The sequence below is a fragment of the Tenrec ecaudatus genome, chromosome 10 (genome assembly GCF_050624435.1).
Source record: "Tenrec ecaudatus isolate mTenEca1 chromosome 10, mTenEca1.hap1, whole genome shotgun sequence".
NCBI classification, from domain to species: domain Eukaryota; kingdom Metazoa; phylum Chordata; class Mammalia; order Afrosoricida; family Tenrecidae; genus Tenrec; species Tenrec ecaudatus.
Genome location: NC_134539.1, coordinates 138043061 through 138064468, shown reverse-complemented (window position 1 = coordinate 138064468; position 21408 = coordinate 138043061). Strand labels below are relative to the sequence as shown.

At 58.7% G+C, this 21408-nt stretch overlaps 3 protein-coding genes across 3 annotated transcripts; all 3 read right to left on the bottom strand.

Annotated features, from left to right (window-relative positions):
• Nucleotides 1–250: 250 nt before the first annotated feature.
• On the bottom strand, nt 251–6647 carry AOC3 (amine oxidase copper containing 3). The gene is made up of 4 exons (XM_075561882.1): nt 4844–6647; nt 3106–3391; nt 2621–2750; nt 251–1974 (listed from the first exon to the last, which is right to left on the bottom strand). Exons 1-4 carry the CDS (start codon nt 6441–6443, stop codon nt 1699–1701), a joined length of 2292 nt encoding a protein of 763 aa, XP_075417997.1. The 5' UTR covers nt 6444–6647; the 3' UTR covers nt 251–1698.
• Nucleotides 6648–6928: 281 nt separating this feature from the next.
• On the bottom strand, nt 6929–14001 carry AOC2 (amine oxidase copper containing 2). Its single transcript, XM_075561922.1, has 4 exons — nt 11218–14001; nt 8409–8694; nt 8031–8160; nt 6929–7739 (listed from the first exon to the last, which is right to left on the bottom strand). Exons 1-4 carry the CDS (start codon nt 12803–12805, stop codon nt 7473–7475), a joined length of 2271 nt encoding a protein of 756 aa, XP_075418037.1. The 5' UTR covers nt 12806–14001; the 3' UTR covers nt 6929–7472.
• Nucleotides 14002–14141: 140 nt separating this feature from the next.
• Nucleotides 14142–20612, bottom strand: PSME3 (proteasome activator subunit 3). Its single transcript, XM_075561907.1, has 11 exons — nt 20338–20612; nt 19566–19598; nt 19097–19159; nt 18781–18885; nt 17926–17974; nt 17306–17418; nt 17009–17077; nt 16822–16889; nt 16666–16720; nt 16477–16563; nt 14142–15933 (listed from the first exon to the last, which is right to left on the bottom strand). The coding sequence occupies exons 1-11, from the start codon at nt 20377–20379 to the stop codon at nt 15853–15855; spliced, it is 765 nt and encodes a 254-aa protein (XP_075418022.1). The 5' UTR covers nt 20380–20612; the 3' UTR covers nt 14142–15852.
• Nucleotides 20613–21408: the final 796 nt, after the last annotated feature.

Genomic DNA, 21408 nt, shown 5'->3' with positions numbered 1-21408 from the left:
CAGTAGGAGGCAGCAAAGGGGTGGTCAGTCCCGTGCCTGTGTCTCTCTCAAGAGCTTGAGAAAATGCAGTCTCTGAATCCATCCTTCACCCACCTTCCCCTCTCCTCTCTCCTCCCCTCCACCCCTTCCTGAAAAATAACATGTCAGCACCTGGTGGAACCCTTTTATTATTCTGAGTAGATAATACGGTCACACGTTTCCAAATCCAAAATGTACGAAAGGATATATAGTGCCAAGTCCCCCCCCCTCCGCCCCCCTCCCCTCCCGAGAGACAACAGAGGAAGGGCCCCAGTTAACTCCTGAATGTATGTGTGCACCTGTACATATCAGCAGATGTTTTTACCTTGTCCTCCTTTCTAAAAAGCCAGCAGGACACGCACTAGCCGCCTCTGCACGCGCCCTTTTCATGTGATGAATGTCCCTCCCAGAGCACGTATGTAAAGCGGTTCCGTTTTCCAAGAGCTCCGTTGGTAAGGCAGCATCAGAATGGAAGCGTGCCTCTGCTGCTGCTGATCTCCCACTATTTGTACTTATCCGGAATCCGCCTCCTAGCTGGGACGGCAGTGGGGAAGGCGCGGCCCTGAGGCTGGGTCCACGCAGGACAGCCCCTCCTCCCTGGAGGCTGTGGCTCATCTGCTGGCCTGTGCGTGTTGGGACGGTCCCACCAAGGGTCCATCTCAACCTCTCACAGGGACTGCGGCAGAGTAGAGACTACAGGTGACATCCAACCCACAAAGTCACTGAACACGTCAGCTGGAACTTAGCTGTCACTAAGTGCGTTGCTCTCCAAGGACCGCAAAGCCCTGTCCTGTGCCCCCCACCCCCCACCCCTTCCCTACCCCTTGCTGTTGAGTTGATTCCACTGCACAGAGGAGACCAGAGGTTTCCCATGGCTGCAGTCTTCAGGGATGCCCAATGGCCTCATCTCTCAGCTCTGCTTTGTCTGACGGGGTCGAGCCAAGTCAGAATCTGGACTAGGTGGCAGGCACAGTGGGCAAGACAGGGACTGTCCCCTGCACACCAGACACCCACTTGCATCTTTGAGATTTTCACAGGCCTGGGGGCTGGTGAGGAGACTCGTGTTGAGAAATGAGGGCTGGGGAGGACCACAGATTCGGAGGGATGGGGCTGGGACCTCGGATGCTTGAGGGATATTCCAGGATATAGGAGCAGGTAGGAAAAAGAGGCAGGGGGTGTGAGACAGGAGGGAGAGGGTGGGGGAGGAGGAGGAGGAGGGTGAGCAGGAAGGTAGGTAGAGGGTCCCTCTGTGAGCATACAGGAACTCTGCCTGCCACCTCCTGGGGCTGTCCCTAGGGCGTCTCCCTAGGAAGGGGGCTTGGAGGCCCAGGAGAGATCTGGAGAAGGTCTAAAGAGAGATGGGGAAGCCAGAGAGGGAGCGAGATGCCGTAAAAGGAGTCTTGTGGAGTAAAGCTTGGTCTTCAGTCTAGGCAGCAGCAGGGCCATCCTCTCATCTCTGGATGGGAACCCCGCGTGTCTGATCAACAACGCCAAGTTCCCCAGAGGGGCCGGAGGCATCACAGGCTCTGGAGGCTCTTGGGAGGGGCGAGTCCAAGGGAGGGGCGAGGAGACTGGGGAGCAGTAAGGACATCAGAGGTACAAGGAGCAGGAAGCCCAGCATCTCCCTCTCTCCATCCCTGGCCCTGGGTCCCTGGCAAGGCTTCCCAGCACAGAGCCAAACTAGTTGTGAGTGAAGCCGCCATGGGAGAAGGCAGGGAAGTCTGGGGCACAGACATCCTTCTTCAAGAGGCAGGCCAGCGAGTTGGCTTCACAGGCTCCTGCATCTTGGTCCCCCCGGAAGTAGATGACGTCCGCAGAGTCGAAGGAAGGGTCCTCGCTGAAGAAGTTGTAGGGTCGCAGGAAGAAGCCCACACCATTGCCCACGGTCACTGTGTTGGGAATATCCTCGGCATGTGGGATGTGCAGAAAGCCAGCTGTCACCCAGGCCACCAAGTCCTGGCAGGGGAGAAGAAAGAGTCAGTGGACCGGTTTTGCTAAGGACATGCCCAGTCTCCTTAGAAGGATTCAGCTCGTTAGTCCACCTGCCCTCAAGAAAATCCTGTCTCTTTAAGCCTCCCCGCCCCCAACCCACCCACTGGCCCAGAGTGGAAGCATAACTAGTTAACTTCATAGTGAGACCGATACCTGCCTCCCTACCGTGGGCACACAGGTCAGATTTGCTCCTCTCCTCCTGGCCTGGAATTCCTAAAATAACTGAGGATGGGAGGATGGAGGCAGGAAGAGCAGAGCTCGTGAGACCGTGAGAGGTCCACCTTCTGAAAAGCACCCAGCAGTGGTCCCGGCAGGAAAGGGAGAAGCTTCAGGTCCAAGAAGTCTGATCATCCTGTGTGGGCTCCCAGCCCTTCCTGAATTCTGGAGCCAGAGGAAACTATCACTCTCTGGCCAGTCATCTTCCAGGACGCTGGGACCAAGAGGGACACATCTTGGAAGGACAGGCCTGTGTCCTCACACAGTGTCTACATACGAACCCCCAGCTCCAGCCCGGAGCAGCTCAGATGGTTGATAAGGACCCATAAGAGGAGGTGGGACTTGTCCTTGTGCCCCAGCCTCCCTGTTCTTGCCCTCCCCGGGGTCAGCTGACCTCTCCGGCGAGGGTCTCGTTGTTGATGAAGTCCGCGAAGGCCACGGTCGGGGTCCAAGGGTCATTCTGATTATAGATGCTGGTGCTCCGGGGCTCCTCCTCCTTCCGCTGGGTCACAGCCAACTGGTACCTAGGGAGATACCGGTCAGGCCTCCCTGGTCACTAACCCATCCTGCTGCCTGACTATAACGGAAGAGAACTGAGCGAGCAGACCTCAGTGTCGCCATCTCACCCACAGGGATGGCACGCCTGCTGGCATTTCCAAGCTCTGCCTGTTCGTGCCCTGCCTTGGTACAGAATGGTCCCTCTCTTCCAGCCACACAGGGGATTCTCACTCTTGGGCTTTAGCTAACCCTAACCCAGTAGGGAAACGGCCCTGGAGGTATCTCTGGAGCAGGGGAGTCCTTCCTGAATGCCCACCCCAGCATTGCATTTGAATGCCACCTCCAGTTGCCTCTCTTAGGCTGCTCCCTGCAGGCACTCACCTCCCCCAGCTGACGGCTCTCTCCATGGAGCTGTTCTGCGGCAGGGGTTCTCCTGCAAAGCTGACCACCTGGATGCGGTAGCCCCGTGGGTGTCCCCACTTGTTGCTCTGATTGCTGGCCAGGTACAGGTAGCGAGGGGTTGGCCCTCCCAGGGGGAAGGCCGCTTGTTCCTCGCTCTCCAGCAGCTTCCGGGTCACCTGCAGCCTCTGGGTCTGGTGCTGGGGGTCCCAGGGCACCGCAGTGGGGACAAAGGCCATATCCTCAGCCCAGACCCAGTTCTTCAGCCCTGCAGGGGGCAGAAGGGAGGAGCAGGGGCGGGGCCAGGGAGGACCAGTCAGGAACTGCCTTGCTCCCTCTGGACTCTGCCCCACCCAGCTTCCCAGTGCGCGTGGGAGAGAAGCTGTAAGCTGAGCTAAGTGAGCTCTGTAACCATTCCCACGTTTCTTTAGGGACTTCAGTCCAGCCGTTCATCCTTTCAGCACCCACACAGACGGTAGTGGACGGGGCAGGACTCAACCCTGGGGACACAGGGTGAAGGAAACGCCTTGCCCCCTGGGGGCGGGCAAAGAAAGGAAACCCCTAACTGGCTGAGGCAGCATCCAGGTCTGCAAGGTGGGCAGTGAAGGGGATCTTCATTGGCCACTTTATAACCGGTGGCGCCCCGGCGGAAGGATGCTCCAGGCAGGGGGAGGCCTGAGCAAGCACAAGGCAGCTAGCCTGCACCTGCAGGGTGTCCAGGGACCAGGGCCTGGGGTCATGAGTGTGGGGAGAGCCACGTGTGGGATGGACCCTGCCGGGCAAGTGGAGCTGCTCACAGGAGGGAGGCCTGGGCAGCCATTCCTGCCGAGGATCGTGGCGGTTGGTGATGGGGGCTCCTCTGGGCTCAGAGTGGGCCCTGCATGTGTCTGAGAGGAAGAGGAGACAGATGAAGCAGCGCGGCTGGTGACAAGGACAGCAGGGGGCCCAGGATGGCAGCTGGTGATGGCAATGGGACTCAGGAAGAGGTCAGTGGCCTTGCAGAGGCAGAATGGAAGAAAAGGCTGGTGATCAGGGAAAACCGAGGTGCCAGGGCTCCCCCGGCTCCCCCCAGCCTCCAATGTCAGTGTGCGCTGTGCCCAGAGAGGGGAGGAGGCTCCTTCTGCCAGAGATGCACACGGGATTGTCTCACGGCCGGCCTGCCGGGGCCTTAGCGGCATGAGCCACCAAACCGAGCCAGTGGCCGCAGAGCCATCTCCAGCCCATCATGACCCTCCAGCCGCAGAAAGCAGACTCTGGTTCCAGAGCACAGGTGTGTCAGGAAGATTGCTAGCCTTTCTCCCGAAACATCTCTGGGTGGTTTGGGACCACCACCCAGGGCCCTGAGCACATGAAGCCCAGCCGTCCCACAGACCAGAGGCTCGACTCGAATGCTGAACCACAGAGCTACCTCCTGCAGACGGAGCCCAGGTCAAGTATGAATGAGGGCAAAGGGGGCCCTGCGTGCCCAGATCCTGCCTGGGAAAGAGCAGCATGATTTCCCAGATGCTCTCCTGAGATCCCATGGGAGGAGCCAGTGAACCAAGGTCCAAACAAGTGACCAGCCAACTTTCTCCCATCCAGCGAAAAAGGGACGCATGGACATTCCAAGCCGCCCACGCATGCCTGCCCTCTCCTGTCCTGGGTACCCACGCAAGACCCAAAGGCGGCACACACTGCTTCACCCCCCTCCCTGGCACCCTTGTCTGCCAGGTTGGCTTACCTGCTACATCTAGATCCACCTTGTAGTGGGCACTGTGGGTGTGGACAGTGCCCAGCGTGTGCTCCCCAACTCGGTTCCCGTATCTCTGGCCTGCGCCATAGAGGAAGGCTGAGCTGATGTAGCCCGTGGCGTGGAACCTGACTTCGATGGCCCCACTGGGGTGGAAGACCATGTCCCATATATAGTCGTAGTTGAGCAAGGTGGACACGGACCTGACCACCAGCACTGTCTCCGCCAGGCCACCAAAGTAGTGGGAGTAGAAATTGGAGTGGTGTCGTCGCAGGGGGAGTCCCTGGTTCTGTTCAAACACACAAAAGGCATCGCGGAGCATCTTGGGGGCCTGGGACTCCAAGAGGAAGTGCCAGTCCAGGTAGGTGGCCAGGTAGGGGCAGTCCACCCCCCGGGTCAGGGGTGTGGCGTACTTTCCCATGCCGAAGCTGCCATCGATATAGCGGGTCCGCATTGCCGCTGGTGTGTTCCCACCGTAGGTGGCCAAGGCCTCTTGGAGGCTGATCTCGTAAGCTATCCTTTCTCTCCGGAACCGGATGTCAAAGAACCTTGGGCCACCGAAAGGGCTGAGGCCAAAGGAGAAAGTCCAGAGTGAGGAGGTCACTTGACTGCCCTGGATGCTGAAGCGGGGACCCTGCGGATAGAACTGCAGAGGGGCAGCCGGACCTGGGGTCCCCCGAGAGGTGAGAGACCAGGACCCACCTGTGCCGTTGGTTGGGATCGGCACAACATTCACCAGGCCAGCTTCAAACTGCTCCTCCAGCTGGGCCAGGCTGTCATAATAGCGGCCTTGGTAGAAGACCTTCTGGATGGTCCATCGGGCAGGGTCTAGCGCCTTGTGGTTCACCAGCAGCTCCAAGCCCACGGGGTGCAGGTAGATCCCAGCCCCTGAGATGTTGTGGTAGAGGCCCAACCAGGTGGCCCGATCGCCTGACTTCAGACCAGGAGGAGCCGTGATCAGTGCCACCAGGCTCCGTTCTTGGTGTTTGTAGAAGCAACAGTGGTGGAGGAGGCCAGCGGCATGGGGCAGTTCTCTGTCAAAGATCATCTCGTCTATATCCTTGTACTCTCGGGTCAGCAGGGGCCGTCGGTGGTAGGGCAGGGGGCCCCCGTGGCGCTCCACGGTCACATCCCGCAGGTAGGATGGGTGGGGCAGAGGCCCCACCACCAGCTCGCTCACGTTGGGCTGGGCTTGTCCACCAAACAAGACGATGGCCAGGGCTTCCCTGGCAGGCAGGGGGTGGCCCCTGTCCAGGTGAGCCAGGGCTGCTGCCTTGGGGGGCAGCTGCAGCTCCACGGAGAAGACGCAGTTGTCCGCGGGCCGGGCCTGAGCTGCATCCACCAGCCTGGGTCCCAGCTGCTGCCTCAGGAAGCCCATCACGGCCGTCAGCTCTTCCTGGCTCAGGTCTGCAAACAGCTGGCTCTGACCACCCTGTGTCCAGGGCTGGGCAGTGGGTGATGCCGAGGGGCAGCGGGGAGGCTGACCGGGTGCACCCCCATCTCCACCCCTGCCAGCTAGCAGCACGCACACCAGGGCGAAGATGGTGATGACAGCGAGCAGGAGCAGCACCAGGGTGGCCTTCTGGCTCATCGTCGGGTGAAGCAGAGGCTGGAAGCAGGGTGGAGAGGTGTGTTCCGGCCTGAAGGAGGGGGATCGCTCTTGGCTTCTGTGCTGGTGGGTTCCTGGGAGCTAGGCACACAGCAGGCAGAAAGCTGGGAAGTCCAAGAGCAAAGCTGGGGGAAAGGGGCCGGGCCAGGGCTGGGGGCGGATCTGAAGCTGGCAGTAGCAGAGATTTCCACAGACCTTACATGGCTTTGTCCTCCAGGCTCCAAATCAGACTCAGCGCTCCAGAGCTGCACTGGGGTTGGGAGTTGAAGGAGGAGCTGGACTTGGGGGAAGTGGGTAGGGTGAAGACACTTTGGAGACACTGCAGTTGGTGGGCAAGAGGCAGGAAGGGCACCACTGGCATGGAGCAGCCCCCTACCCACCCCTCTGAGCCCAGTTTCTGGCCCCAGCCCCCACCCTCCCAGAGCCAGATGTTCCCCTTCCTGGAACTGCAAACAATTGTTCTCCTTCCAAGGAAACGTCTTCTCCAGGCCCTGCTGGACTTCCCAAGTGAGGTCCTGAGCCAGGCCTGTCTCCTTTTCCCTTCTCACCTCTCCTCTGCTTAGTTCTTGGGCAAGAGTCTGCAACATTCATTCTCAGGGGAACTCTAGAGAAATTTAAAAGTCCAACAGAATCCATGCAAGCAAGATCCTTGCTATACTTTTTATTGCAGATCGCACAGACGATGTAATTTAGTTCACAAAATGCTGCTAAACATTCTTCCATGTGACTGCACCGCCATAAAAAAAAGGTCGCGTATGAAAATAAGGCCCCTCCAAGTGCACGTGAGCTAGCTCTGAGTATTTTAATATCCTTCAAATAAATTCATTAACTTATGAAGGTGAACGGGGGCGCAAGAGAGCTGAAGAACTACAGGCGGCCACTCGGCCAGCGGCTATTTCCAAATGGCCGTGAAGCGTGTGGGTCTCAGAGGAGCAGGCTCCAGAAAGGGGGCATGGCAATAGAGGAGGGTGCTTGTGCTTCAGTGCCCCATGTCCCACCCTACCCTCGGTGCTAGAAGCCTTGGTAAGAAAAAGGGGGCAGATCGGGGGCACAGGCGGCCAGGTGAGGGACGCAGGCCACAGGGTTGACACTGCAGAGCCCAGCATCCTGGCCCTTCTCAAAGTAGACACTTCCCGGGGAGAAGATGGAGGGGTCTTCATCAAAGAAGTTGTAGGGTCGGAGCAAGAAGCCGACACCGTTGCCCACCGTCACGGTGTTGGGGACATCCTCCGCGTGGGGGATGTGCAGGAAGCTGGCTGTGACCCAGGCCACCAGATCCTGGAGGAAGAGGGAGGAGCTGGAGGACTTGGGACCAGAAGCCCCCACCCAACCCCCAGCCCCCAGCTCTAATCCTCAAGCTTCCAGCCCAGGCCTGTGTCCATGTTGGGGCCAGGCACCAGAGCCTGCCAGTCAGCCTAGCTACACAACATGCCATGGTGACCCAAGGGCTGGTTACCAGCACACCCCTGGCCTTTGTGTTTGAGAACTGGAGGCCTGCCGTGCCCTCCAGGGAATCCAGGCGGGACACTGGGCTCGGGGGAGTCCCTCTTTGCGCCTAGGGCCACCAACCTCTCCTAAGAGGGTTTCATTGTTGATGAAGTCGGCAAAGGCCACCGTGGGTGTCCAGATGTCATTCTGGTGGTAGATGCTGCTGCTGTGAGACTCCTCTTCCTTCCGCCGCGTCACGGCTAGCTGGTATCTGACCGGGCATTGTCAGAGGGAGGCAGTGTCAGAAAACAGCAAGATCTGACCAGCCCCGGAGTCCTGTGGGTCAGACTGGGTGACGCCATATCCCATCATCCCGAACCTACTTAGACCTGGGGGGAGACGGGAATGGATTATGAGTGTGGAGAGTGAGCGGGGGCAGGTGGGGAGATGTCCCCATGGGCTGGGATGGGGTTGGGAACCCAGCTTTCCCTCACACCCACTGCCTGGGGCCCCCCTCACCTTCCCCAGCTGAGAGCCCTCTCCATGTCACTCTCCAGGGGCACGTGTATGCCGAGGGGGCTGTGGACCTGGATTCGGTACCCACGCTGGTGGCCCCAGGCATTGGTCTGGTTGCTGGCCAGGTAAAGGTAACGGGGAAGGCGGCTTCCCAAGGTGAAGGCGGTCAGGTCCTCCCTTCCCAGGACCTGCCGGGTCAGCTGTGGGCGGTACAGCTGGTGTTCCGGGCTCCAGGGGGCGGCCACAGGCTTGAATACCACATCTTCAGCTACTACCCAGTTTTTCAGCCCTGCCAGGGGAGGGGAGGGATAGGAATTCACACCAGGTGAGGTCACCTGGACAGGAGCCCGAGGTCTAGATGCAAGGGCTAGCCTGTCCTCCAGCCTGCCTCGTTCAGAGTGCTTTCCCTTTGGTCTTGTGAGGCTGGGTGTCACCCTAAAGGCTGGCCGTTCAGGTCCACCAGCTGGAGAACGTGGAGGCTGTTTGCCCCCAGGACGACGCCCAGCCTCGGCACTCTCTCTCCGGCAGCTGGGAGGCAGAGTCGACTGGATGGCACTGCATTTGGCGAGAATCTCACGCGAGGCGCTCTGGTGGTGGCATGGCGGCTGAGTGCCGGGCTGCCAACTGGAGTCCACTGGCCACCCGGCGAGTTAAGAAGTGGCCATTTGCTTCTGTCAAGCTGGACAGCTTTGGGAACGGCCCGGGGCAGTGCCACTCTGTCCTACAGGATCGCTGGGAGTCAGGGTGGACGGAGCCAAGGAGCTTAGCTTTAGTCGCCTGTGCCCGTTTTAAACAAAGACGACCTGAGACGCTTGCTCCTCAGCCCGCTGGCTGCACTGCAGGACGCCGTGGCTACCAGGGACTGTCGCTAAGACCCTGGCCAGTGCACATAGAGAACCCTACTGCAAGTCCTGTCTGCCCGGGTGGTGCACCGACAGCCCTGGACCACGAGCTGATGATGGACCACGGCGCCGGCTCGCTCTCCATCTCTGCACTGGGGGACGTCCCCGCCACCACGTGCGACCACCGCGTGCAGCCTGTGGGAGGGTCTGAGGGGTGACCCAAACCGCTGTGCTCTAAGAACCGAACCCCACGCAGACGACGACGAAGAATACTCACAGCTCTGGGAATTGACAGGAAAAACTCAGTCCCCTCCCACGGTCCCCCTGCACATGCCTTCCCAGCCCGGAGGCTGCGCTGTCTTCCTGAGGCACGGGCCAGTCTTTTCCTGGGAAGCAGGCAGATGTTGCTCTCGGCTGCCTGGAGCTCTCTCACCTGATCACAGACTGGCGGCCTTTTGGTCCACCTGTCTCGACGCACCGTTGCATGTCTGCTCTTACACGTGTGGCCCAATCAAAGACCCGGCGCAGGGAAGACTCTGGAGGCTGGGCCTCCTCCTGCGAGCAATGCGCGTCCACACGACCTCTCGGCCCCACAGAGCCAGGCGACCTCATGGCTGTGCAGTCCTTGCGAACGCAGAGCGGCCCCACAGGAGAGGACTGGGTGGGACTGCCCTGCTGGGGTTTCCCAAGGCTGTCTAATCTTCCTGCGAACAGAGAGCGTCCCCCTTGTGGGCTCAAACTGCTGACCCGGTGGGCGGCCACGGGACTCGCAACGCACTCGTGATGCTGTGCATACTGGGACGCAACCGGGCGGTGCCCTTTCCTCCCCACAGGAGGCTCTGGGACACCAGCAAACTGGAGACACTCTCTGCTGGAAAGCAGCTCCGTCCTATCAGGTCTGGGAGCGCCTGGTCTACAAGGTGCTTATTCCAATAGCGCGCAGCCCCTGCATTTCCGCCCCCACCTCCCTGCCTTTCTTTCTAGGAAAACGCCTCACAAACGTCACGTGGCATTGTTCTCGGGAAGTAGGTCACTTCCTGCCCCTCCTGGCCTCCATCTGCGTGGTCGAGATGGCCCGGTACATTGCTTTTTCTTTCTGACGAGGGATTTGCTCCATCAGCTACCCTCGCTCTTGACCAAGTCTACGAAGAGCAGCAAGGCCTCTGGAGAAATCCCTTTCGGCGCTGGCAGTGGCCTGGCCTGCCCATCCCTGCTGACAGGATGGCCTGGCCCTCCCCGTGAGGAAGGGGCCACTGCCCGCCATGTGTTCTCGGGTGTCTGGCAGTCTGCGGTGGAACCCCTAGTTCCTGAACCGCACCCCAGCTCAGTTTCCAGAACCAGCCTTGCCTTGAAAACGTCTCCTAGACTTTTCGTTCCTTCTAATGACCAGGTCCCGGCCGTCACCACCCCCACACAACTAACCCTCAGAATTGGAGGAAGAACTGAATTCCAGCCCCATGTAAGCTACACCTGCTCGCACACGGCAGGACGGGGCCACAACAAAACACCCGGGGTGGGGTGTCACCCAGGCAGGCCCTCGGCACACGACCCCTTTCCCAGTCATCTCAGCAGGTCTGCGGGGCTGGGAGGAGGAACCTTTTCTGTCTTGTGCCCAATATTCCAAACTGCCTGCAGTGGAAGTCGACTCGCCGTGACCCTAGAGGAGGGGCAGAGAACGATCCCTTTGGGGACATGAATCTTTCCAGGAGCAAGAAGTTTCCGTTCCCGCTCAGTGACTGGTGGGCTTGAACTGCTGGCTCCGTGGTGAGTGGCCTAGCACCTGACGCGCGACACCCCCAGGGGTGTTTCTGCGTTGCCATCAATCACCCCAAGGGTGTCTGCAGGAGAGTTCATTAAAATTAGCCCATCCCCACAAACGCACTGTGATGCTGACACCCCGTCTTTTTGTCTCTTCCGGAGAGACCTCACCCCGCCTCCCAGCTGCTGTCCCTGGTCCCGAGCTCACTCACCTGCCACATCCAGGTCCAGCTTGAAGTGGAAGGCGTGGGTGTGCACAGTCCCCAGCACTTGCTCCCTCACGCGGTTCCCAAAGAGGAGGCTCCCCTCGGCCCCGCTGAGGAAAGCCGTGTTGATGTAGCCTGTGGCATGGACCCGCCCTTCCACCGCCCCAGTGGGGTGCAACACAAAATCCCAGATGTAGTCATAGTTGCCCACCGATGAGACAGACCTGACCACAAGGGCTGAGCCGGCCAAACCACCATAGAAGTGACTCCCAATCCGACTGTGGTGCCTTCGAAGGGGCAGTCCCGGGGCCTCCTCAAACACACACACAGCACCGGGGAGCAACTGGACTGTCCCCTTGCCTACCAGGATGTGGACGTCCACCATTGTGGCCTGATAGGGGCAGTCCACGCCCCGTACCAAGCCCTGGCTGTTACGGCCAAGTCCGTAGCTGCTGTCCAAGTACCGGGTCAGCATAGTCTTTGGTGACTCGCCGCCATAGACAGACAGGCACTCTTGGACACTGACCTCATAGGCCACTCGCTCACCTTTGAACCGAATGTCAAAAAGCCTCAAGCCACTGTACACCCCGTGGCCAAAGGTAAATGACCAGAGTGAGGAGACCACCAGGTTCTCTTGAACACTGTACTGGGGGCCCTGCAGTGAGAGGGGGAGTGCAGGCAGACGACTTGGGGAGGCCCGGGACCTCAGGGAGGAAGCACCGTTTGGTGAGGGCAGGGGAACCCTAACAACTTGCAGCCGGCCAGCCAGGAACTCCCGTTCCAAGTGGCCCAAGTCCGCATAGTACTGTCCCAGGTAGAAGACCTGCTGCACCGCCCAGTGGGCGGGGTCCAGAGCCTTGTGGTCCAACATCAGCTCCAGCCCCACAGGGTGAAGGAAAATGCCAGCACCTGAGATATTATGGAAGAGGCCCATCCAGGTGGCACGGTCCCCTGAGCGCAAGCCACGGGGGGTGGCGTGCAAGGATGACAAAGTGGAGCCGTTATAGTTGAAGACAGAAGCCAGGAAGACCGGTGCCTTGCGGAACTCCACCTCGTTCAGATGCCTCCACATCTGGGCGTACTCAGCTGGCAACATGGGCCGTCGGTGGTAGGGCAGGGGGCCCCCGTGGCGCTCCACGGTCACATCCCGCAGGTAGGATGGGTGGGGCAGCGGCCCCACCACCAGCTCGCTCACGTTGGGCTGGGCTTGTCCACCAAACAAGACGATGGCCAGGGCTTCCCTGGCAGGCGGGGGGTGGCCCCTGTCCAGGTGAGCCAGGGCTGCTGCCTTGGGGGGCAGCTGCAGCTCCACGGAGAAGACGCAGTTGTCCGCGGGCCGGGCCTGAGCTGCATCCACCAGCCCGGGTCCCAGCTGCTGCCTCAGGAAGCGCATCACGGCCGTCAGCTCTTCCTGGCTCAGGTCTGCAAACAGCTGGCTCTGACCACCCTGTGTCCAGGGCTGGGTACTGGGCGATGCTGAAGGGCAGCGGGGAAACTGGCCGGAGCCACCTCGGCTGGTCAGCAGAACATAGGCCAGAGTGAAGATGGCGATGAGGGACAGTGCCAGGAGCACGAGGACCACCTTGATGTTCATGGCTGCACCCCCGGACGCTCCTTCACTGCCCCAGACATAAATCCGGGCTTATATGCACCAGGATGGGCAGAGAGGGAGACTCCACCCCGTGGGCTGGGCAGGAAATTTCTGACCTTGATTTGTATAATTTCTGTCGCAATTCTCTGCCCTGTGGTTTGGCTCAAAGAGCTATGACCACATATATAGCCTTCCCTGTCCCAAGCAGACACGGACAGTCCCAACGACCCATTTCCATCCATTCAGAGCAGTTTAGAGGGTCTCAACACCGAATGCCTTGTACGCAGAACAGCACTGAGCAAGAATGTGAAACGCCACTCAGATGCCCACTGATTCCTGTGGCTGCTGGCAGCCGCTCCCAACTGCCCACTTGCTTGCCTCCAGGCAAGCACTCCATCCCACTATTCCCAGGACCCACTGCCCACTTCACCAGGGAACCCAGAGTTCTGTCTGCAGCCCACCGCTGAGACGTGGCCCTGGAGGGCCAGTTCTTCCCTCGCTCTTTGCAAGGGACAGAGGTGGTATGCACAGTGCAGGGCCTGGGTTCAGCCGGGACAGCAGCCCTGGCCCCCACGCTCTCTGGTCATGGGGGAGGTACTTAACCTGAGCCTTGGGGGCCTGACATACCGAGCGCGCGCGCGCGCGCGCACACACACACACACACACACGGCTGGGGCGGTCCAAGCAGGGCGCTCTTGGTACTGGCCTCTGCAATGGAGGAGAGGCTTCTCCATCGTTCGTGACCTTAGGAGAAACTCATTTGCTGTCTGTTGACAATGAGGTTCTCCGAGGTGGGCGTTGAGAAAACTTTATTTCAGTGGGAGCTAGGGCCCTAGGAAGCCCACAATGTAACTGGAAACTCGGAACCAGGTGTCCCTGGTATCTCCTCCTCAAAGAGCTGAAGACATTGGCCGCTTATGGGAGACGGGGAAGAGAGCGGTGTGAGGGAGCGCCTTGAACTAGGTCACTTTCCACAAACGGAGCTACAGCAGCCTCTGCTGGCAGTTCATGGATATCACTTGGAGGGAGGGGGGGGGGGGAGCGGGGAGGAAGCAGCCGGGACAGCTAGGGTGGGAACCAGCCGGGACAGCTAGGGTGGGAACCAGAAGAACCAGTAGTCACAGAATTTAACCTGGACTCAACACACAGACAGGACAGACAGGGCCCAGCCTTGCCAGAAACCTCCATCTTTCCATCATTCCACAGAAAAATAGCGGCTCCACGGGCATCAGGATATGAGAAAGTTGGGGGGGGGGTGGTGGTGCATGTGGATCTGGCTTCTCCGCGCACGCTGTGACCCCAGCTACCAGAGCATCGCATCAGTGACTTTAGGAAGAAGTCAAAGTACCTGCATTTTAATCATTTCTTGACACGGTAAAAGAATTTTACATTAGATCCAAGAGTGGGGGGTGGGGCGAGGAGGAAGGGCTGCAAACCAACCCCGCAAACAAACAGGGAAACTGAGAGCAGGTAGAGGGGGACACGGGCTCGGCATTAAGCTGGAAGGAACCTGGAGCGCGGGAGAGGCGGGAGAATGCGGTGGTTTGTTACTGAGCACGACTCAAGGGAAGACAGCACCCTGACTCCTCTATGGGCATGTGGCGCGTCAAAGGGGTGCATCCCAGGGAGAAATGGAATTAGGGGCTGGAAGACAGAGACGGGAGGAATCAAAGCCCGGAGCAGCCGCAGGGTCACTGGTCGGCTGACTGGACCATCAACTCACTGGTAGGGCTGGGGGGTGGCGAGCGACACAGAAGCTGTAACAATAAATGGTCTCTCCAGGGGTGGGAGGGCGAGGAGTCCAGAGATAGGAAGCAACTCTTCTACAGTCGGACTCACCCAGCAGAGGCACATACACACCAGTGCATGCAGGCACGTGGATCCACGTCCACACGCACGCACACACACACACACTGCTTTCCCTGGAAGCACAATACTATAAATAAGGGAAGTATTTCCCAAGGGGAAGCCCAGCAGGAGCAGCAGCACTGGGACCTCACCGCTGCACACCCCCTTGCTCCACCCCCGCCCCAGCTGACAGATGGCCCAGGAAGAGGCAAGAAGGAGGCAGAAGCCAGCAGGCAGCCTCTGCAGTCACACAAACAGGACCTGAGCCAGAAGCAGGGGACCTCTCTAAGCCCTCTGCTTCTCTCTCGGGTCTCCAACCCATCCTGGGCACCAAGAGGCTACAGCATCGGGAGAGAAGCGGGGGGGGGGGGGGGGGTGTCCAGGGTTTTTGTCTGGGTAGATGGTACCCTCAGAAACTATCACCTCCTCCTTCCAAAAGGTGTGGGGGTGACGGCAGGTGGTATCAGCTAATGGCATGGGAAGGCAGCATGTCTCAATGTGTGTACACCTGCACACACGTATGTGTGAAAACAGCATTCAAAAAACAAATGAAGAAGCTGGGGACTTGGCTGAAGGGCAAAGGTGTTCCCTTGGGACAGGGTCGAGGTGGCTGTGTGCAGATGGGAAGCCCTAAGACCTCATCTGGGACCGGGAGGTGGTGACAGACGGAGGTGGGGGGTGGCGGGCGGGGACGACATTGACCAAGGTCCCAAAGAGGCAAGAGATGCTGACTATGGTAGGAAAAGAAAGATAAGCTAGCCACAGCCCCCGCCACCCCCAAACCAGCTCCTAAGAAATCACCACATACTCTCCTCCTTCCAGTTCTCCCAGCTTCTAAGCAACTATCCGCAAAGAGAAGCAAACACGCAGCCTGAGACACGGGAGAGAGGGGTGAGAGGGGAGCACATGGACGCTTGAGCCCAGAGGGGAAGCCGATCCCTACACATCCAAGCTGGAGTTCTGCAGGACACAGGGCAGCTCGGGGTGGGGATCAGGGGGAAGAGAGAGAAGAGTTCCTGAGGCCTGAACAAAGAGGTAAGAACACATGACAGAACTAGAGGAGAGTTTCATTAGACGAACCACAAACAGAGCAGTGCGATAGGGCTTCCAGCCAGTTTCCCCGTCACGGTAGTCACCTAGCAAACCAAGGCAATGTCGGTCTTGGGCCAGACTCACAGAGTCCCCTGGCCCTGGCCCTGGCCTCAGTACAGAGTCTCTGCATTGCTGCTCCGGGGCCGTTTGATCTTCTCGATATTTTTCAGGATCATATCGTGTAGAGTGACCTGGGAGAGGAGGAGGGAGGGGGGTCATACGGCTGCCTCACAAAGAGGTATAACCCCACAGGTATGACCCCAACCTCAAGCCCTTGAAAGTGCCTTCAGGGTAACTGCCCCACCTTTCCGAGACACCCACCCCCAACCCCAAAACTGGTTCCAGGGCCTTCATCTAATCTCCCAGACTCCACCTGTCCAGTAAGAGCTAGTGTTTAACATGTATCGAGAGTCAAGCAAAAGCCTTTACCATGCGATCATCTGATGTTTTATAACACACCACCACCTTTGTGAGATAGATACAAGTCTCATTTTGAGAGATGAAGACAGTGAAGTTTCAGATGTTAAAGACCTTGCTCAAGGTCACACATGACAGGCAGACTGTCTCTTACCTTAATACCCTTCTCTGAAGCACTACACTGCAGCACCCCTTCCTCCCACGTGGGCAGAAAGGAGGGAGGCCCTCGGTGAGACCACCCTCCCTCGTGGGGCAACCTCCCAAGGGTGACAAGGAGCTGACCCCGGGAACTGTGGGCAGGGGCCTGGGTTACTCACGTATTGATTCCGTAGCTCTGATATGATGAGCCGCAGACTGATATATTCTTTCTCATCAATCTCTGTCACCGTGCGGCGATAGTCCTCCTGAGGGCGGAGGCAGGAGAGAAGGCGGTTTCCCCAGCTCTTTCCCAAGCAGTCCCCACTGTGTTACTGCTTTCACCCATCAGGCCGCAAACCCATACTTACCACATGGGGATATTTAGCTATTTTGGAAACCAGTTTGGCTCTTGTAATATAATATCTGGAAGAGGAGAGAAGAGGAAGCTGCAGGAGACCCCGGGCGGCGCCCACCACCTCCTGGCCCCCAGGTCCTGGGCCAGGGCCAAGCCCAAGCAGACCTACCTAGAAATCTGGTCCAGATAAGAGGCAGCTTCACTCTCCACGGTCCTTAGTTCTGCGACCGTCTCTTCCTGAACACACACACACACGCAAACATTCCCACGTCACCCCACGGCAGCCACAGGGCAAACAAGGAGAGGGGAGCACCTCCCAAACGTCCCTTCCCACTTACGCCAGGCCAGCACATTACCTGAATGGATACCCCAAAGTTGTTCCCATCTTCTATCCGGGGAATCAGGAGCTGGACCCACATTTTGACCTGGATGGTGCAGGGACCAAGACACGTGCATAAGAAATGTTTGCCTTGCATGCGGAATCCTTGAAGTAAGAGGGGGCTTCGAATCCCATTTTTCCATGAACTTTTTAAGCCCCCTCACATATGCTTCAGGCTGCAGGGGTCTAATGCCAGCAGGGCAGGAGATGGGACACCCAGCCTGTCAAAGCCTGACCCTTCCCCATGCCCCCAGGCTGCCGGCTTCAGCCTCACCGTGTTGCATTTCTCAATCAGCAGCCGGATCTCAGGTTTCACTTTCTCTATGATGTCCACCAGCTGCTGGTTACTCTTCAGCATTCCATTGGGCATCACAAACACCTTGGTTCCTGGCAGGACATCAGGAGGTCAGATGACTGGGGTGTGGAGGGCAGGGCACCCTTTACTTCTCCCTCTCGGTCCCCACACCCATGAGACGCTAGGACGGTTATCTTTGTTCATGACCCTGCCTCCGCACTGTGACATCCACATTGTTAGAATCAAACAGAGAGGAGATGTGTTCTAGGTGAGTATGTAAAACAGGCCCAACACCTTCATGATAAGGAACTGAAAATAAAGCCTCCTGTGTTCATTTCCGGGAAGGGGGAAAAGTGACACGGCGGGGACTTCCAGGAAGATCCGGATGTGTGGATGCTACCTGCATCTTCCTCCCTGGTCAGGCCCAAAGCCCACCCCACCTCGACTGGACCATTAGCCTCACGCCGAAAGAATGACCACGTGTGGAGAGCTGATTTTGGGAAATAAGACTCGGACCCTGTTTCTTGGCTAGGACACTTTCAGGTCCACGCTGCTTCTCAGACGCAGGTGGGCAGTGCTGTGTGGGGCGCGGCCCTTACCTTGGAAGGCCTCCTCACACTCATCCAATCTTCGCTTCTTGTACGTGGGCTACAGACACCAAAGAGGCACGAGTCAGCCTGGCCTGCCTTCCAGCCTGCCGAATCCCACCCTCAGCCCCGCCGGCTGTCTGAGCAATGTATGCACCATTCACCAAGCACAAGTAACGCCTTCAGAAAAGGTTCTTGCCACAGAGTCACCTATATTCGAATTGGGAAGACCGATCTTTCAGAAAGTAAAAGACATCGAGCCATCGGGGAGTAGGGATGAGAAGAGACGGTAATATACAAATGGCCAAAACAGAACCAATTTATGCAGGGTGCGGTTAATTAAGGGGCTACGTACTGATCTGCTGGTTCCACCGAGGAACACAGACTCCATACACCGAGCACATCTAGCACCTGTTAAGCAGCCCGGGAGGTGCTAACGATGCAAAGATGACCAAGGCGGTCCGTGTCTCCCTCAGGTGCAGTTCTCTCAGTGAGACAAGGAAGGATGTCTCCAGGGCTAACGGGAGCGAAGCTGCCCGGCACAGAGGGGTTGTATGGCAAGAAAAAACGCTATCAAGGCATGGGAAGAGTAACTTCCCAGACTCCACCTGAAGGACTATGGTCTTGGAGCTGCAGGGCAGATCACACCAGCCAATAGAGCCCAAGCTCGGTTTAGTCTTGTACACAGAGGGTAGGAGGCAGAGAACATTCTCGTCACGTACAGAATCCAAAGTGTGCAATAGCCGCCATGTCACAAAACCCACAGGCCTGGTTCCCAGATCCAAAGCCAAACCCCACTGGCTCCTGTCCGGACCAGGAAGCAGACTCTATTGCTTAAGAATAGGAAGATAAATATAAAATACTTACACCGTCCAGTCCATCGTGGCTATTGGTAAGCAGAATGGGGTCAGGGACCGGGAGATTCATGTCTGAGTGGATCTGAGTTAGGTCATGGATATTTAAGATCGGTTCCTGAAAGAAAGATGGCCATCCCACCAAATGTCTTAGTCTTTTCAAGCTGGACAAACTAGTTCATCTGAAGGGCAAGAGGCGGGACCGTGAATGACAGTATGAAACAAAACGGACCCAACACAACACTTCACCCCAATTTACTTTGACAGGACTAGAGCACTTACCCCTCACCCCGCAAATGGGTAAAACTGGAATGAAAAGGGTCTCTCACCTTCAAAAAACTATCAAGTTCTAACAACTTCTTTGGGAAAAAATTTGCCACCAAGTCTTCAGCCTAAAAATGAGGCAACACAGCTGCATTAACAATTGTGGGAAGGTCTCTCTTTCTCTACACCCCCCCAGTGGGGAGGTCTCTATACACACACACACACACACACACACACACACACACACACAAACACACTCAGGGAATGTCTCTCTATACACACACCCCACTGTGGGGAGGTCTCTACACACACAAACACACACACCCCACTGTGGAGTGGTCTCTGCACACACGCCCCACTGTGGGGAGGTCTCTACACACACACACACACACACACACACACACACTCTGTGGGAATGTCTCTCTATACACACACCCCACTGTGAGGAGGTCTACACACACACACACACACACACACTTTAACAACCTCTCAACTAGTAAGCAGCTTCTTAACTTTCCTGTCTACTTCACTCACCTCACTTGTGATCCGCTCCCTGAAAGAGTCAACCTGAAATGAACGAAGAGCATTTCAGTCACCGCAAAGTTCATACCTTGCACCAGAGGCTGGAGGGTGGGAGTGGGGTTCGCCTGGGAATCTCAAATCCAGCTGCCTTTCCCTCACCTTGTAATGGTAATCAGAAGCGGAAAGGCCCCCGGACTGCAAATACTTTATTTTTTTGAGGATCCACTTTTCCATCTTAGGAGAGGGAAGCGGGGCTTGCAGGGAGCACCCACTTGTCTGCCTCTCTCTCTTTCCTCCGTCCCTCCCTCCCACTTCCCCTGCCTCCCCAAGCTGTCTGGGTTTACTAGGGAACAAAAGGCAAGGTAGACAGGGGATGTGAGCTCACAAATGTGCCAGCCCCCACCCAGGCCTGGCCTATGATATGGGCCGGCCTGGCGCCAAGGGTAGGGGTAGGGGTAGGGTGAGGGGTGGGGGGTTCGGCGGCGGCGGCGGCGTCCGGGGGCGGGAACGTTGCTGCGCTGGGAGATTTCCAGCTGTCACTGGCCTAAAGCGGCTAGGCCAACACGTGTCCCTCGAGGTCCCCAACGGGCTCTCCATCACCAGTCGGGTTACTCAGGTACCCCGATGCCGTCTCCGGGAGTTGGGGGGGGGGCCTGGGCTGAGCCGAGCGGAAGCTCAGAGCGGGCGTCCCCAGGGAGACAAAGACGCCATGGGGTGCAGGGAGTGGGTCAGACTGCTGAGCGAACCAGGCGAGGGGCGCGGAGCCCCGAACCGGTGCCGATACCTTGAGCTTCACTTCCTGATCCACCTTCAGCAACGAGGCCATGGCCGGGCCGGGCCGTGTCCACTCGGCTGGAGACCGGAGGCGCGGTGGGCTCCGGGGAGGGGGCCGGGAGCGGGGGAGGAATCTCGGCTGCCCTCGGGACACCGCTGCCCGCGCCGGCTCACCCACTGCGCGCTCGTCGCCTCCCTCCGTGCCGCCCGCCCGCTGCCTGCCTGCCCGCTGCCTGCTCGCCTTCTCGCCTGCCCTCCCGGCTTTCGCCGCTCGCCCGGACGTGACGTCACAGCCCGGCGCCGGGCTCCGGCTCGGCCGGGCACGTGCCCCGCGCCGCCGGCTGGGCGCTGGGCAGCGGGCGCTGGGCGCTGGGCAGCGGGCGCTGGACAGTGGGCGGGGCTCGGGGCGCGAGGGCGGCGGGGACGGGGCTGCGGCCGGGCCCTCGGAGCGGCTCGGGCGCCGCCGGCGGAGCGCGCTTCCCGGGGACGTGAGCCGCGGCCCGGCGGTCGCGCCCTGGTGACGTCAGCGGCCGCGCGCCCGGCGCTCGGGGTCGCGTGTGCCGCGCGCGGCCGCCTCTCGTGGGCACAGGCTGGGCAGTGGAGGCCGGCGGCCGCTAGCAGGCACGTGCCTGTGTACCAGACGCCCCGTCCTTCCTTCCGTGAGCTTGCGGACCGCAGAGACGACTCGCGGGTGGGTAGAATGACGCCCGGCCTGGGAAGGGTTGGCCCAAAGGCGAGGCGGCGCTTCCATAAAAGCCTGCACCAGAAGCCAGGAGTCTCCGTTTCTGGGACAGCGCTGTGCCCCTTTCCCTAGACGGGGCGCAGACACCCTGCCTCTCCACTCACCCCATTCGTGATGCTTATCTCTTCACTGGTGAGCGCACTCAAGTAGCCATCCTCGTTGGGTAGGACTATGCAACTAAAGCGCTTGCGACCCACGAAGGGGACTGGACAGTTTGCTAATAACGAAAATCAGCTATTTGGGACCCTGCAGGGATAGGACCAAGCAAATGAAGGTGTATGCCACCTTAAAGAGGAGACTGGTCAGTTTTGCCATCACGCTAGCCTTAAAATGCGCCAT